The sequence below is a fragment of the Pinus tabuliformis genome, chromosome 3_2 (assembly GCF_031772625.1).
Source record: "Pinus tabuliformis cultivar Carrire ecotype Pingquan chromosome 3_2, CPIR1, whole genome shotgun sequence".
NCBI classification, from domain to species: domain Eukaryota; kingdom Viridiplantae; phylum Streptophyta; class Pinopsida; order Pinales; family Pinaceae; genus Pinus; species Pinus tabuliformis.
In genome coordinates this window covers 847,044,817-847,057,849 of record NC_142302.1, presented here as the reverse complement: position 1 = coordinate 847,057,849, position 13,033 = coordinate 847,044,817, and the positions used below count along the sequence as shown (strand labels likewise).

The following is a 13,033-nucleotide window of genomic DNA, read 5'->3' as shown; positions in this document are numbered from 1 at the left end:
ATGCAGGATGGCTTGGGTAACTTCCAGGATGAATCTATTCTTTCTTTCAACCACACCATTATGCTCGGGATTATAAGGTATGATGGTCTCTTTCATGATTCCAACCTTCTTGCAAAATTCAACGAACTCATTAGAAATGTATTCCCCACCATTATTAGACTTGAAGACCTTGATCCTTTCCCAGTTTGATTCTCTATCAATGCCTTGAAATGCTGGAACATATTATTTTCTTTAGGTAGAATATCCACGTCCTTCGGAAGAAGTCATCCACAAAGATTATGTAATATAGATAGCCACTTAGATATTTTACCAGCATGGGTCCACAGGTCAAAATGAATGAGTTGTAGAATGTCACTGGTCCTGCTTTTGCTATAAGGGAATGGTCCCCTTGACTTCTTTCTATTGGCACATATTGGACATACTCCACCATGCTTAGATTGAACTTCAGGGATTCCAGACACCATCCTCCTTACTTTGGGTAGGGCTTGATAATGTAGATGAGCAAACCTTCGGTGCCATAGCTCACTTTGATGATTGCTATCGTGTATCAATGCTCACAACGATCTTCCATTGACTCTATAAAGTCCTTCAATTCTAGATACCAAGGTGAATGCATCTCTCATGCGAGATTCCATAGGCCATGAGAGCACATTTCCTTTTATGAAGGAAACTTTCATTCCTTTGTCTTCCAAGGTAGATATAAATATAAGGTTCTTCTTCAACCCCGAAACATACATAACATCATGAAGAAGAACGATTTCCCCATAGTCCAAATGAAATGTAACAAAACCAAAACTCTTCACAGGGTAAGTAGAGTTGTCCCCAAGGATGATCTGTAGATTAGTCTCCCTCAACCTTATTCAAGAGGACTTCCCGGTACCCAGAGAAATGTTTAGAAGCCCCACTATCTACCAACCATCACATGAATCTGGAGGAGAGGAACTAGAAAGAGCAAAAATAAGAATATATTCAAATTGAGTAGTAGCTGCATTATTTCCATACCTTGTGTTTCTTGACCTCTTTTGAGGACAATAGCCTTCATCACGATCATTAGGAGCATTTCTTTTTCTTCTATCATCTCTTCTTATTCTATCATCACCTCTTCTTCAATCATTAAACCTGTTATTGTATACATTCAATTTTTGACATATTCCTGCCCCTTCTTGATTTTCTATTAGAGTCCTTGGATGCTAGAGCAGGCTTCCTTGAATTAGATGGACCTCTTTTTCCTTTCCCTTTTTTGTCCCAAGCAACGAATGTAGAGCGCTCTCCTTCTTCATGCTTTTGAATACTCCTTCCAGAGACCATCTTGGTTTCTTTTTGAGTACATTTGCAACCAACAAATCAAATGTTGGAAATTTGTCATTGTTGCTTATAGCAGTAATGAAAGTTTCCCAAATAGGAGGAAGGTCTTGAAGAGTAATGAGCACCGACTGTCTATCAGATTTAGGTTCTCCAACAGTCTGCAATTGATCCCTAAGTTGGGATATCCTCATGACATATGATTGCACAATTTCCCCTTTGTTCCTCTTAATGTCCTTAAGTTGATTCTTCAAGGAAAGAATGTGATTCAAATTGTTGACCTCATACATCCCAACTAGCTTGTCATGGATATCCTTGGACTTCTTTAACTTAATAATGTAAGTAAGCAAATGATCTTTCAAAGAATCTATAATAATTTTTTTTGTTTTTATCTCACCTTTCTTGTACTTGGCCTTGACAGCAGCAAAAACATTCTTTCCTTTCACACTCTCCAAGACATCATTTTCATCCAAGGTTACTTCCAACATGATCTTCCAAGTGACAAAGTTTGATGAGTCATTCAACTTCTCTGAATCCTTGAAGTATGAGGTAAACATCTTGATCAAATCAAATAGACTCCTTCAGCCTCTTTCAAAGATGGTTTTTCCAAAGATGATTGCTTTTGTTTCTTGTCTCCTTGGGCTTGTCTTCACCTCAACTTTGATACCATGTTAATTTTCAACTGATCTATGCTATCACAATCACTTAGCCCAATTCTTTCTTCAATTAATAGGCACTTTTAAATAAATTTAATCTTCCAATGACAATGAGCAATTGTAGATAGAACAGTGAATCCAATACACAAAAGAAGGCGACCAAGAGCAATAACAAGAGACACAATATTTGGTCAAAGACTAGGGAAAAACCCACAACGGGGAAAACCCTATAATTTATTCTTCTATTAGATTGTCATTGAATGTTCAACAATCCACTAACCAATATCTAAGAGATGAGTCCAAAAGTCAAATCTGGTCAACAAGTCAAATATGCAATTTTGGTCAAGGTCAACAGTAGCTGTAGTAGCCCTAAGAAGTCAATGGTCAATGGTCAAAACTCCTCCAATTCAGCTCAGTCAATAGTCAAAAAGTGCGGCCTTGAATGCTAGTGAAAGATCAATCAAAACAGTCCCAAAACATTCCCAACAAATCTGGTCAAAGTCAAACTTTGACCTGCTAAAACTGTAGTTGCAGATCTGCGGTCAATGCTGATCAAACAACCTAGAAAAGTTTGGTGAAACAACCTTTGATTTCGGCCTTCCAAAATAGATCAAAATCCAGTCAAACAAAGTCACATGAGCCAAGTCAACACTGGTCAAGGTCCCAAAAACAGAAGATGAATTTGGCCAATTAGAAAAGACTCTCCCTCCTCTTCGCACGTGTGTAAGGAACCTGCGATTTCAGAAATAGTTGAACCTCGAAGAGATGAAGAGGTGTGATGATGAGATATTCCAAAGTAATGTGACAAATGGTGTATTTATATGCTTCTTAGGAGGCCAAATTAGCTTGCCCAGGGTGACTTGTACCTTTCTGTACTTGTGGGTTTCACTTTAAAAATTTAATTTTTCCTTGACCAAATTAAATTCGTCCAAGGGCTAGGAGGGGTCTCTCTTGATGAGGAAGGTTGTCCAAAAGAGGGCATTTATCCTTGAGTTGCCAAATTAACAAAGGGCAGAAATTAATATCAGGTAACTACCCTCCTTTCAAGTTGTAGCTTGATAAAGAACATGTTGTTGCCTGTTGAGGTAGGAGACTCCTGTGGGTTGTAGTCTGCATAAAATTTTGTGGGAGTTGGAGCTTTCTTGAGGTAGCAGCCTCTTGTGGGTTGGAGCCTACAAAAAAATTGATGTAATAGGGGAGTAGGAGCTTGCCTTCACGTCACTTTCAGCTAAAAATTGGTGATTTTCTCCCTTTATGGGTTTCCACTTATATCTGGTGTTTTCGTTTGTTGCTTGTTGAATGTTCCACTTGAATTCTGAATATGTATTTATGCAAATGTCTTTGTCTGGTAACTGCAAAAGAAACAATTAATAATTGAACATATACACAAGTCATTAGCTGCATAAGAAGATATTTGAAAAATGAAATTAATTTGAGCTAAATAATTGGCAAGATACAATTACTGATTCACCCCCATCTCAATAATTGCCCAATATTTAGCACTTCTCTGGAGGAATGTGGACATAAACTAGATTGCCGATGATGCACAAATGTCTCACCTTTGGTCTCACTCCTATAAATATCTCCTCAGGAGTCTCGTCCTCCAATACTCTATGAGGACTCTGGTTTTGCAAATAAACAATTGTATTGAAGGCCTCTGCCCACGAAAACATAGGTAAGTCTTGATCATAGATCATTGCTTTTGTTGCTTCCACTATGGTCTTGTTCTTCCTTCGGATAGGGCTTGCATCGCTAGGGTGTCCCACAAACTTGAGACTGCTTGCCCTGCAACTCATATTCCTATGCAGGTAACGTTATTCAGCCCTTGATTTGAACATTCAAGAAAGTGGAATCCATCCTTGTAACTATTTCATTAACTGACTTGCTGAATAAACAATAGCTCCAGTTGGTACTCGCCCTTATTTATTACATTGGCAGCATTTCAGAAATGCGAATGAATGGGCAGGAAATCAATCATTGTGAGAGCAGTCATCCCTTCGCGTTCTCTTGGTTCCCGCTAAGCATCAAATATGGATAAGTCTTCGAAGAACAGGGAGTGTCAATTCCAGGCCCAAAATCTCTCTATGTGTTTCTGATTGCTCTAATTCCTCAACCAACTGTAATTCCACGCCCCGACTATCCTTGCAGTGTTTAGCAATCGTGAACTCTCTATGTAAATGCGGAAAATAGTATACGCTGAAATTATTGTTTGAATTAGTGGGTTATCAGACATCATTCTCATGGACGGATCTTGGGCAGATCCCCGCGGATCTAAATCTGAATCTGTATCCAGTCCGTGCATCCACGGATCCAACCCCGGGCCTGATGGATCCCATAACATAGCTTTAAAGAGGTGAAATTTCTGAATTTGCAAAAGAAACCGCAATTCATGAAATTTCTACAGAAATTAGAAGAATTGCTTTTGGTGTGCTGCTTTTAATGTCTAAACCGAGTCCTGTACAAAGTACATTAAGAATAATGTAGCAGTAATGTAATTCCTGTTGCCACCGGAAGAAGAGGGCAAGCATCTCTGATTGATCTCCATAATCAGACAATAAGATATCTCTCCTAAGAACTAGAAGCCACTATTTTGATGATTATTCTGACTGTCTTACTTTATTCCTTTTTGCATATCTCTAGAACAACAATCTCTTGCAAAAATTAATACTCTTCTACTCAGTAATGTAATATAAAGATGGACTCCCTTACCCGAAGAAAAAACTAGATTATATTGCACTTATGGAGATTTCATGATCATTAATCTGTTATTAATTTGAAGAATGTCTAAGAAAATGTTGTTATTTGTTGATGGTCTCAACTTCTCTGTTTAGTTTGGAAGTATTCATGTTTAGTCAGTATTGGTTTTCATGCAAATTACATTTTTCGTTTTCTTTTTCTTTTTTTCGCAATATTATATTAATCTTAGCATAGGGTTCTTATTTTTTAAAGGCTGGTTTTGTAGGTGGTTGCTTTGCTTGTAGGAGGAGGATTTGTTATGGATGGCCATATAACTGCAGAGCAGCTGACAAAATTTATCATGTACTCTGAGTGGGTGATGCACTCAGCTTGGTGGGTAGGGGATTATTGGTCTTCGTTAATGCAGTCAATTGGAGCTAGTGAAAAGGTGTTTGAGCTCATAGAACTTCCTCTGTGCAAGCAAGTAACTTCTCAAGGTGATCAGGAATTAAAACATCTTGCTTAATTGTCTGGACTATTTATTATCCCTTCAGTTCCACTTTTTATTGGAAATACATCTTCTAAGTTTTGTCATAGCATCTGTTTGTTTATTGTTCTTAGCGTTCATATTCTCATCTCAAGTGTAACTCAAATCTTATTGCTAGTGAAAGGTTGCTTATGTAAGTGTATGAAAAAGATACGTCCAAAGGGCAGGCTGAATGCTTATGGGCCTTCACCCATGAGGTGTACTGCCTTCACCAATTGGGGGGCTATAGGCCCACATAAATGCCGAGGCTGCCATTGATCACCTTAAATAAGCTCAACTAGGCAAGCTCTTAAGACATAACCTAGTGATACAATAAATGATGGCACTTAGCAATGAATGACCACAAGCAAAGATCTCCGTTGGATCATTTATGCACTAGATAGAGTGGTGATTGTGGGATAACGTGAGTACAAAATAACACAAAAGAAACACACTAAAAGCACGTGAGTATAGGGCATTACACTGAGTTGGTCTTAAGAAACTCCAAACAAGAAGTGGCGAGTTTGATCTGAATATTTGTTGATGTTGGACTGTAATAGTGGCGGTAAACATTCGAGGTAAGTTTATTTGAGGTTGAATCTTATTTGGAAGTTTGGTGCTTGTTGATTTGGGGTGGCATCAGATGTGCTCTAGCCATGAAAATTGGTGGAGAGGCTAAAGCACATGAGATCTCTAATACCCAGAAATGGTTTGGGCAGATTCTAAACAATTTGGGAGATATTAAAATAATTAATATTTTTAATGGAGTCCTTAAGTCTAAACTTAGGGAAAATGAAATATTAATGTGAATTAATATAAAACCTTTGTTAGAAGGGTCCAAAAGTCATGGATCAAGCCAGAGTTAATCTTAGCCGTTGATTAGGGATTTAATCTCAGCCGTTAATTTGTCAACGAGAAAAGTATAAGAGGAGGCTTGAGGGTCACTTGGAGGACACACTGAGGGAGACCGGTCAGTTCAATTTCTAGAGCGGGATTAGTTAAGAAACTTGAACTAGATGTCTGGTGAGTAGTCAGGAGGCAACATGTACGAAATAGAGAGATGGGATCAGCCACTAGAGACCAGCGCTAAGGCAGGAGAGGCAGACGCAGAGGCAGCAGGAGACTGCACACTAGAGGGCCTGCTTGGGTGACGCAGAGAGGCCCAAGGCTGACGCAGAGTGTTTGGGAGCCACGTAGAGGTGAGCCAAGTTGACGCTGCTGGGAGAAGTGCTGGAGAATTTTTCTCTATGTGGTTAAGCTTGTTTGGCACCTTGTTGTACTGAAGAATTGTTGAATAATAAAATCCTCCTTTGCTGCACCGGTTTTCCCATATTGGGTTTTTCCGGGGACTGTTGTCCAAAATATTTGTGTCAATGTGTTGATTCTTGTACATGTGTTTGTTTCTGTATTACGGTGTGATATCTACAACAAAATTTATTTTAATGTTTATTGAAGGAATTTCATAAATAACTTATTGAAGAATAAGTAGGAAAAGTAAATTAGATGTTGCAGTGATAGAATTTTCACATGGTATCAGAGCGAGTAATCAGAGACAAGAAGGGAAAATCAGTCATGGGTCGAGACCACGATGCAGAGGCATCCACGTCAGGGGACTCGCACAAATTTTCAGAAGATTGCACAAGAGAAAGAGACTTCGATTTCTCTATGTTGGCTTCTATGCTAGAAGAAGAAGTGGCCTGTATGACTAGTTCTACATCATCAGAAGTGTGGTATATAGACAGTGGAGCCTCGTGGCATATGGCGGGAATTAGAGAATGTTTCTCAGAATATCGAGAAGAGAAGATGAACTTTCATATCACCATGGGGAACAAGGCAAAGTGTACTCCAATAGGGAAGGGTACCATAGTTTTTCAAACAGAATTGGGAGAACAGTTCCGTGCTTCAAATGTGCTGCATGTACTAGGATTGGGGATGAACTTACTTTCCGTGTCACAACTTCAAGGCAAGGGCTATGTGTTGAAGTCTCTAAGTTCACTTACTTAGAAACCCTTCATGCACTTTTTCTGATTTATTCCTACCTACTTGTTATTTTTTTCTTTAACAAGTTATTTACAAAGTAAATACTGAAAATAAACACCAGTGCATGCTCAACATATTACAGATCAACAATTAAAAGAAACAAAAACAAACACACCACATGACACCATTATTTTTGGACCAATGTCCCCGGAGAAACCTAATGCGGGAAAATTGATGTAGCTATCTGAGGGTTTTCTTATTAAGCAATATCATAGTACAATCTGGGTGCCGAAACTAGTCTACCCAACAGAGAATTTCCTTAGCAGCTATACCTCACTGTTTGAGAGAAATCTCCTGGCTGAAACCCTGGAAAATCCTTTTGGAAGACTGCTCTACAACCCCAGCGTCTGCCCAATCTGGACTACGTCAGCCCCTCTGTCTCACGCTGGCCTTGCGTCAGCCTTTCTTGGCCTATGTTAGCCCCAGGAGGCCCTGCGTCAGCTTCCTAGGCCTCTGCGTCAGACACAATGGCCTCTCTGGTGCTCTGCACAACACTTGGCTGCCTTTGCGTGGCCCTGCGTGAGCCCTTCTTGGCTCTGAGTCACTCTCATTCGCTGCTACGCTGCTCTCCCGGCACAATCTCTGCCTTCTCTGTTTCTCTATACTCGATGCGCCTCAGCTGCTCTCTCGATCACTGATTCTATATCTCTTAGCAAACTCCGCTCTAGAGAATAGAATGGTTGATCACTCTGGTGTACTCTCCAAGTGACCCTCAAGCCTCCTCTTATACTTTTCCTGTTGACATCTCAACGGCCGAGATTATGTCCCTAATCAACGGCTAAGATTAGATCTGGCTTGATCCATGTCTTTTGGACCACTCTAACACAGATTCATATTAATATACATTAATATTTTATTTTCCCTAAGTTTAGACTTGGGGACTCCATTAAAAATATTAATTATTTTAATATCCCCTAATCTGCTTAGAATCTGCCCAAACCCTTTCTGGGTATTGGAGATCTCATGTGCCCTAGCCTCTCCACCAAATTTCACGGCTAGAGCACATCTGATGCTACCCAAATCAACACTATGACGTCTACTTCATCAAGGAGAAGGTATATGTCAAACACCCGAGCTGAAAAAAGAAAGTGCAGATCGGGATCAAAAGTAACAGGTTGTATAGATTACAACTAGAATCACCAATGGCACTAATAGGCAGTCATGGGGACAAGGACTTGAATGAACTATGACACAAAAGAATGGGTCATTTGCACCATGGAGCTCTGAGAATTCTCAGGAGAACTGTAACAGGACTTCCGGATCTGAGTACAGAACGAGATGATGTATGCAGAGGATGCACTCTAGGAAAGTATGCCAAGGCAACATTTCTTAGGAGCAAACACAGGGCCAAGAGTGTACTAGGATTGATACACTCAGATATCTGCGGACCTATGTCTGTCAAAGCTCTTAGTGGTGTCGAGTATTTCCTTACCCTCACTGATGACCACTCAAGGAAAACTTGGATTTATTTTCTGAAAACCAAGGACGAGGTTTTTTGTCGATTCAAAGAGTTCAAGGCTCTGGTGGAGAATCTGACTGGGAAGAAAATAAAAGTTTTGTGCTCAGATAATGGTGGAGAGTATGTCGATAAGGACTTCACTGATTTTTGCGCTAAGGAGGGCATCAGAAGAGAGTGGATAGCTCCCTACAATCCGGTGCAGAATGGAGTAGCAAAAAGAAAGAACTTGACTATTGTAGAAGCAGCTAGGGCCATGATGTATGATCAGGATATGCCGAAATTCTTGTGGGCGCAAGCATGCAACACAATAGTCTATGTTCAGAATAGGACTCCTCATCGGGCATTGGGCAAGATTACTTGGGAGAAAGTTTTAATAGGGAAGACACCTGAAGTCAGTCATTTCGGGATATTTGGGAGTTTAGCATGTTGCCGCATACCAGAGGAAAAGAGGAAGAAGCTGGATCAAACTGTGGAAAAGGGATATGTGGTGGGATATAGCGAGAACACTAAGGCATACAGAATCTACCTTCTAGGGAGTAGGAAGGTAGTAGTTCGACGAGATGTAAAGTTCATGGAGGACAGGGCTTTCAGAAAATCTCGTGAGATGCCTTCCGAGGAGCAGTCAAAAGAGGAGCCGCTAGTTAAGCCTCTTCAACCAACGGAAGTAAAAAATTCTTCCTCGGGTCAGGAAGAGTCTCAGGATGAGGAGGAGTTAACAGAAGCACCTGTTGGCAGAGGAAGAACTAGCAGGGAACTTCGTCAGATTCTGCGAGATGCAGAGGACTTCATCGGTGCGCCAAGAAATAATAAGAGGGAGCGAAAACAACCAGATAGATATCAGGCATTAGTATCTCAGGATGGGGAGCCTTCCAGTTTCAAGGAGGCAACTCAACATCAGGTTTGGCTAGACACGATGGTAGAGGAGTACAACTCCATAATGGTGAATGATGTCTGGGAGGTAGTGCTAAGGCCTCAAGACAGATCAGTGGTAGGTTCGAGATGGATCTACAAGATCAAATACGCTGCAGACAACAGTGTTGAGAAATACAAGGTCAGGTTTGTGGCTAAGGGGTATGCTCAAAAGGAAGGAATTGACTACGAGGAGACCTTTGCCTCAGTAACCAGGTATACGTCTATTAGGATTGTGATATCTCTTGCAGCTCGATGGGATGGGAGATTCATCAAATAGATGTCAAAACGGCTTTTCTGAACGAGGTAATAGAAGAATAGGTATACATTGAACAACCAGAGGGCTTTGAGACACATGAGAAGAAGTCTCATGTATGCAGATTGAAGAAAGCCTTGTATGGGCTGAAACAGGCACCTAGAGGACGGTATGGTTGAATAGATGGCTACTTGCAGAAGATGGGATTTGTCAAGAGTGACGCGGATCCGAATCTCTACTATTTGGTTGTAGAGAACGAGCCGCTAATCTTAGTATTGTATGTGGATGATCTCTTTTTGACAGGATCATCCAGGTTCATTGGGGATTGCAAGAAGAATCTAGCCACATAATTCGATGTGAAAGATTTGGGACGAAATGCATTACTCCCTAGGGTTGGAAGTTTGGCAGCAGAAGGGAGAAATCTTCCTTGGGCAAGGGAGGTATGCTACAGAAATCCTGAAAAGATTCGGTATGGAGGACTATAGACCCATGGCTACTCCATGATCACGACCTGGAAGAAGATTGATGCATCATAAGACAAAGATGTTGATGCCACCCTATACACACAGCTCATAGGGTCCCTAATGTATGTGGTCAATAAAAGGTTAGACATTTGCTACGCTGTCAACACCCTCAGTCAGTTCATGGTGGAATCGAAGAGGGCACACTGGGCAGCAACCAAACACGTTCTCAGGTATTTACAGGGAACAATCGATTATGGACTCTTGTACACCAAAGGTAAGGATATCAGTTTGAGTGGATTTCCTGATGTAGATTGGGCAGGAAGTTCAGTGGATCGGAAAAGTACCTCTGGGTACTGTTTCAACATTAGATTAGGAATGACCTCCTGGTGCAGTAGGAAACAAAAGTCTGTAGCCCTGAGCTCATCTGAGGCATAATATATGTCGGCGAGCACAACTTCGTGTGAGACCATATGGCTTAGAAAATTGCTTGCGAACCTATTCAGAAGGAATATGGAGGCGACCAGGATCATGTGCGGTAATTAGAGTTGCATCAAGCTCTATGAGAATCAAGTGTTTCATGATAGGTCGAAGCAGATTGATATCCGATGTCACTTTGTCAGGGACTGTGTCCAACGAGGAGCTGTAGAGTTGAGCTACACTCCTACAGGAGAACAGGTGGCGGACATCCTCACCAAGGCCCTTGGAAGGACAAAGTTTGACTACTTCAGGGAAAAGATGGGGATGGTAAAGAATCCGTTTTAGTAGCAGAAATGGGAGAGATAACAACATGGATGCAGAGGGAGTTACAATGCGGAGGCAGTGTTGGGAGAAAGGACTAGCAGCAGCGCAGATGCAAAGGGAGTTGTCATACAGATGCAGCAGTGGCAGTAGCAGAGCCATGGGAAATAATACAAGATGCAACAGTGCAGAGGATGTTGGGCAGGGAGGCTTAGCATCAGCACAAGGACCGATGTCGGATGATCAAGGTGATACTCAGTGAGGAGTATTACTAGAGCACAATCCTCACTAAGAGGGAGTGTTGATTTGGGGTTGTATCGGATGTGCTCTAGCCACGAAAATTGGTGGAGAGGTTAAAGCACATGAGATCTCCAATACCCTGAAATGGTTTGGGCAGATTCTAAATAGTTTGGGAGATATTAAAATAATTAATATTTTTAATGGAGTCCCTAAGTCTAAACTTAGGGAAAATAAAATATTAATGTGAATTAATATAAAACTGTGTTAGAAGGGTCCAAAAGTCATGGATCAAGCCAGAGTTAATTTTAGCCGTTGATTAGGGACTTAATCTCGGCCGTTGATTTGTCAACGAGAAAAGTATAAGAGGAGGCTTGAGGGTCACTTGGAGGACACACTGAGGGAGACCAGTTAGTTCAATTTCTAGAGCGGGGTTAGCTGAGAAATTCGAACTAGTGGTCTGGTGAGTAGTCAGGAGGCAGCAAGTACGGAACAGAGAGACCGGATCAACCACTGGAGACCAGTGCTGAGGCAGGAGAGGTAGACGCAGAGGCAACAGGAGACTGCGCAGTCACTAGAAGGCCTGTGTGGGTGACGCAGAGAGCCCTAGGGCTGATGCAGTCAAGCAGGGGCTGACGCAGAGTGTCTGGGAGCCAAGCAGAGGTCAGCCAAGCTGATGCTGGGACTGGGAGAAGTGCTGGAGAATTTTTCTCTCTGTGGGTAAGCTAGTTTGGCACCTTGTTGTACTGAAGAATTGCTGAATAATAAAATCCTCCCTTGATGCACCGATTTTCCCACATTGGGTTTTTCCAGGGGCTGTTGTCCAAAATATCTGTGTCAATGTGTTTATTCTTGTACATGTGTTTTTTTCTGTATTACAGTGTAATCTGCAGCATAATTTATTTTAATGTTTATTGAAGGAATTTCATAAATAGCTTATTGAAGAATAAGTAGGAAAAGTAAATTATATGTTGTAGTGATAGAATTTTCACAATGCTTGGATCTTTCTTTTGCTAATTTTGTTTTCTAAATTCGAATAAAGTTGTTGAATATGGATGGATGAGAGAGCTTGATGATGAGGGAGAACTTGAAGTAGTTGAAGCCAAGGTTATCTTGGAAAATGATACTTTTTTTCCAAGCTAGGTAGTGCCTAGGCTGGGGCAGCGCTAATGTTGAATGGAAGAATGAATGGAGAATGATATTTCTGATTCAAAGAATTATGGAATTATAATGTTTATTGGGTTATTGGTGATGAACAATATGCTTCCAAAAGCACAGGGTGTTGAGGATACATGTACACATTGGAAGTAGTTGCCAGAGATGCATGTTACCCACCAAAAACCCTATAGGAGGAGAATTTTCTCCTACATTTGACAACCAGCTCGACAGTTAGCCCACCAATAGCCCTTGATACTCACTGTTCAATGATGATATCCCATGTGCCTTTTCCATCTACATTAGTCACATACCTCTCACCATCTGACATTTCCTCTTGGATGAAAGTAGGCTTTTATTCAAAAGGTACTTTGATCATTTTGCAATTGGGTGCTTATACTTGTTTGTTTTAGGCATTTAGTATGGATAAAGGGGTGATCTAGAAGATTGACCAATCTTGACTGTAAATATGTTCTCTCACCTTACTAAGGGGGGTTAATCTTTAGCCCTAGTCTAGTGGGACCTCCCTTAAGGCCTTAGGGTTATAGGAGGGGCACTACATGGAAAATGGGGATTGACATTGTTGGAAATACTGAGAGGGGAGAGGGGGGGGGG

At 41.1% G+C, this 13,033-nt stretch overlaps 1 protein-coding gene across 3 annotated transcripts in view; it reads left to right on the top strand.

Moving 5' to 3' along the window:
- Positions 1 to 13,033, top strand: part of ABCB26 (transporter associated with antigen processing protein 1) — a 490,423-nt gene that overhangs the window by 119,580 nt on the left and 357,810 nt on the right. For all 3 annotated transcript variants that reach the window (XR_016257177.1, XR_016257178.1, XM_089417098.1), the window contains exon 10: positions 4,921 to 5,131. Coding sequence is in view for 1 of the 3 variants with exons in the window: in XM_089417098.1 (XP_089273224.1) it covers positions 4,921 to 5,131 (211 nt within the window). In the remaining 2 variants the exon portion in view is untranslated. The remainder of the gene's footprint in view (positions 1 to 4,920; positions 5,132 to 13,033) is intronic.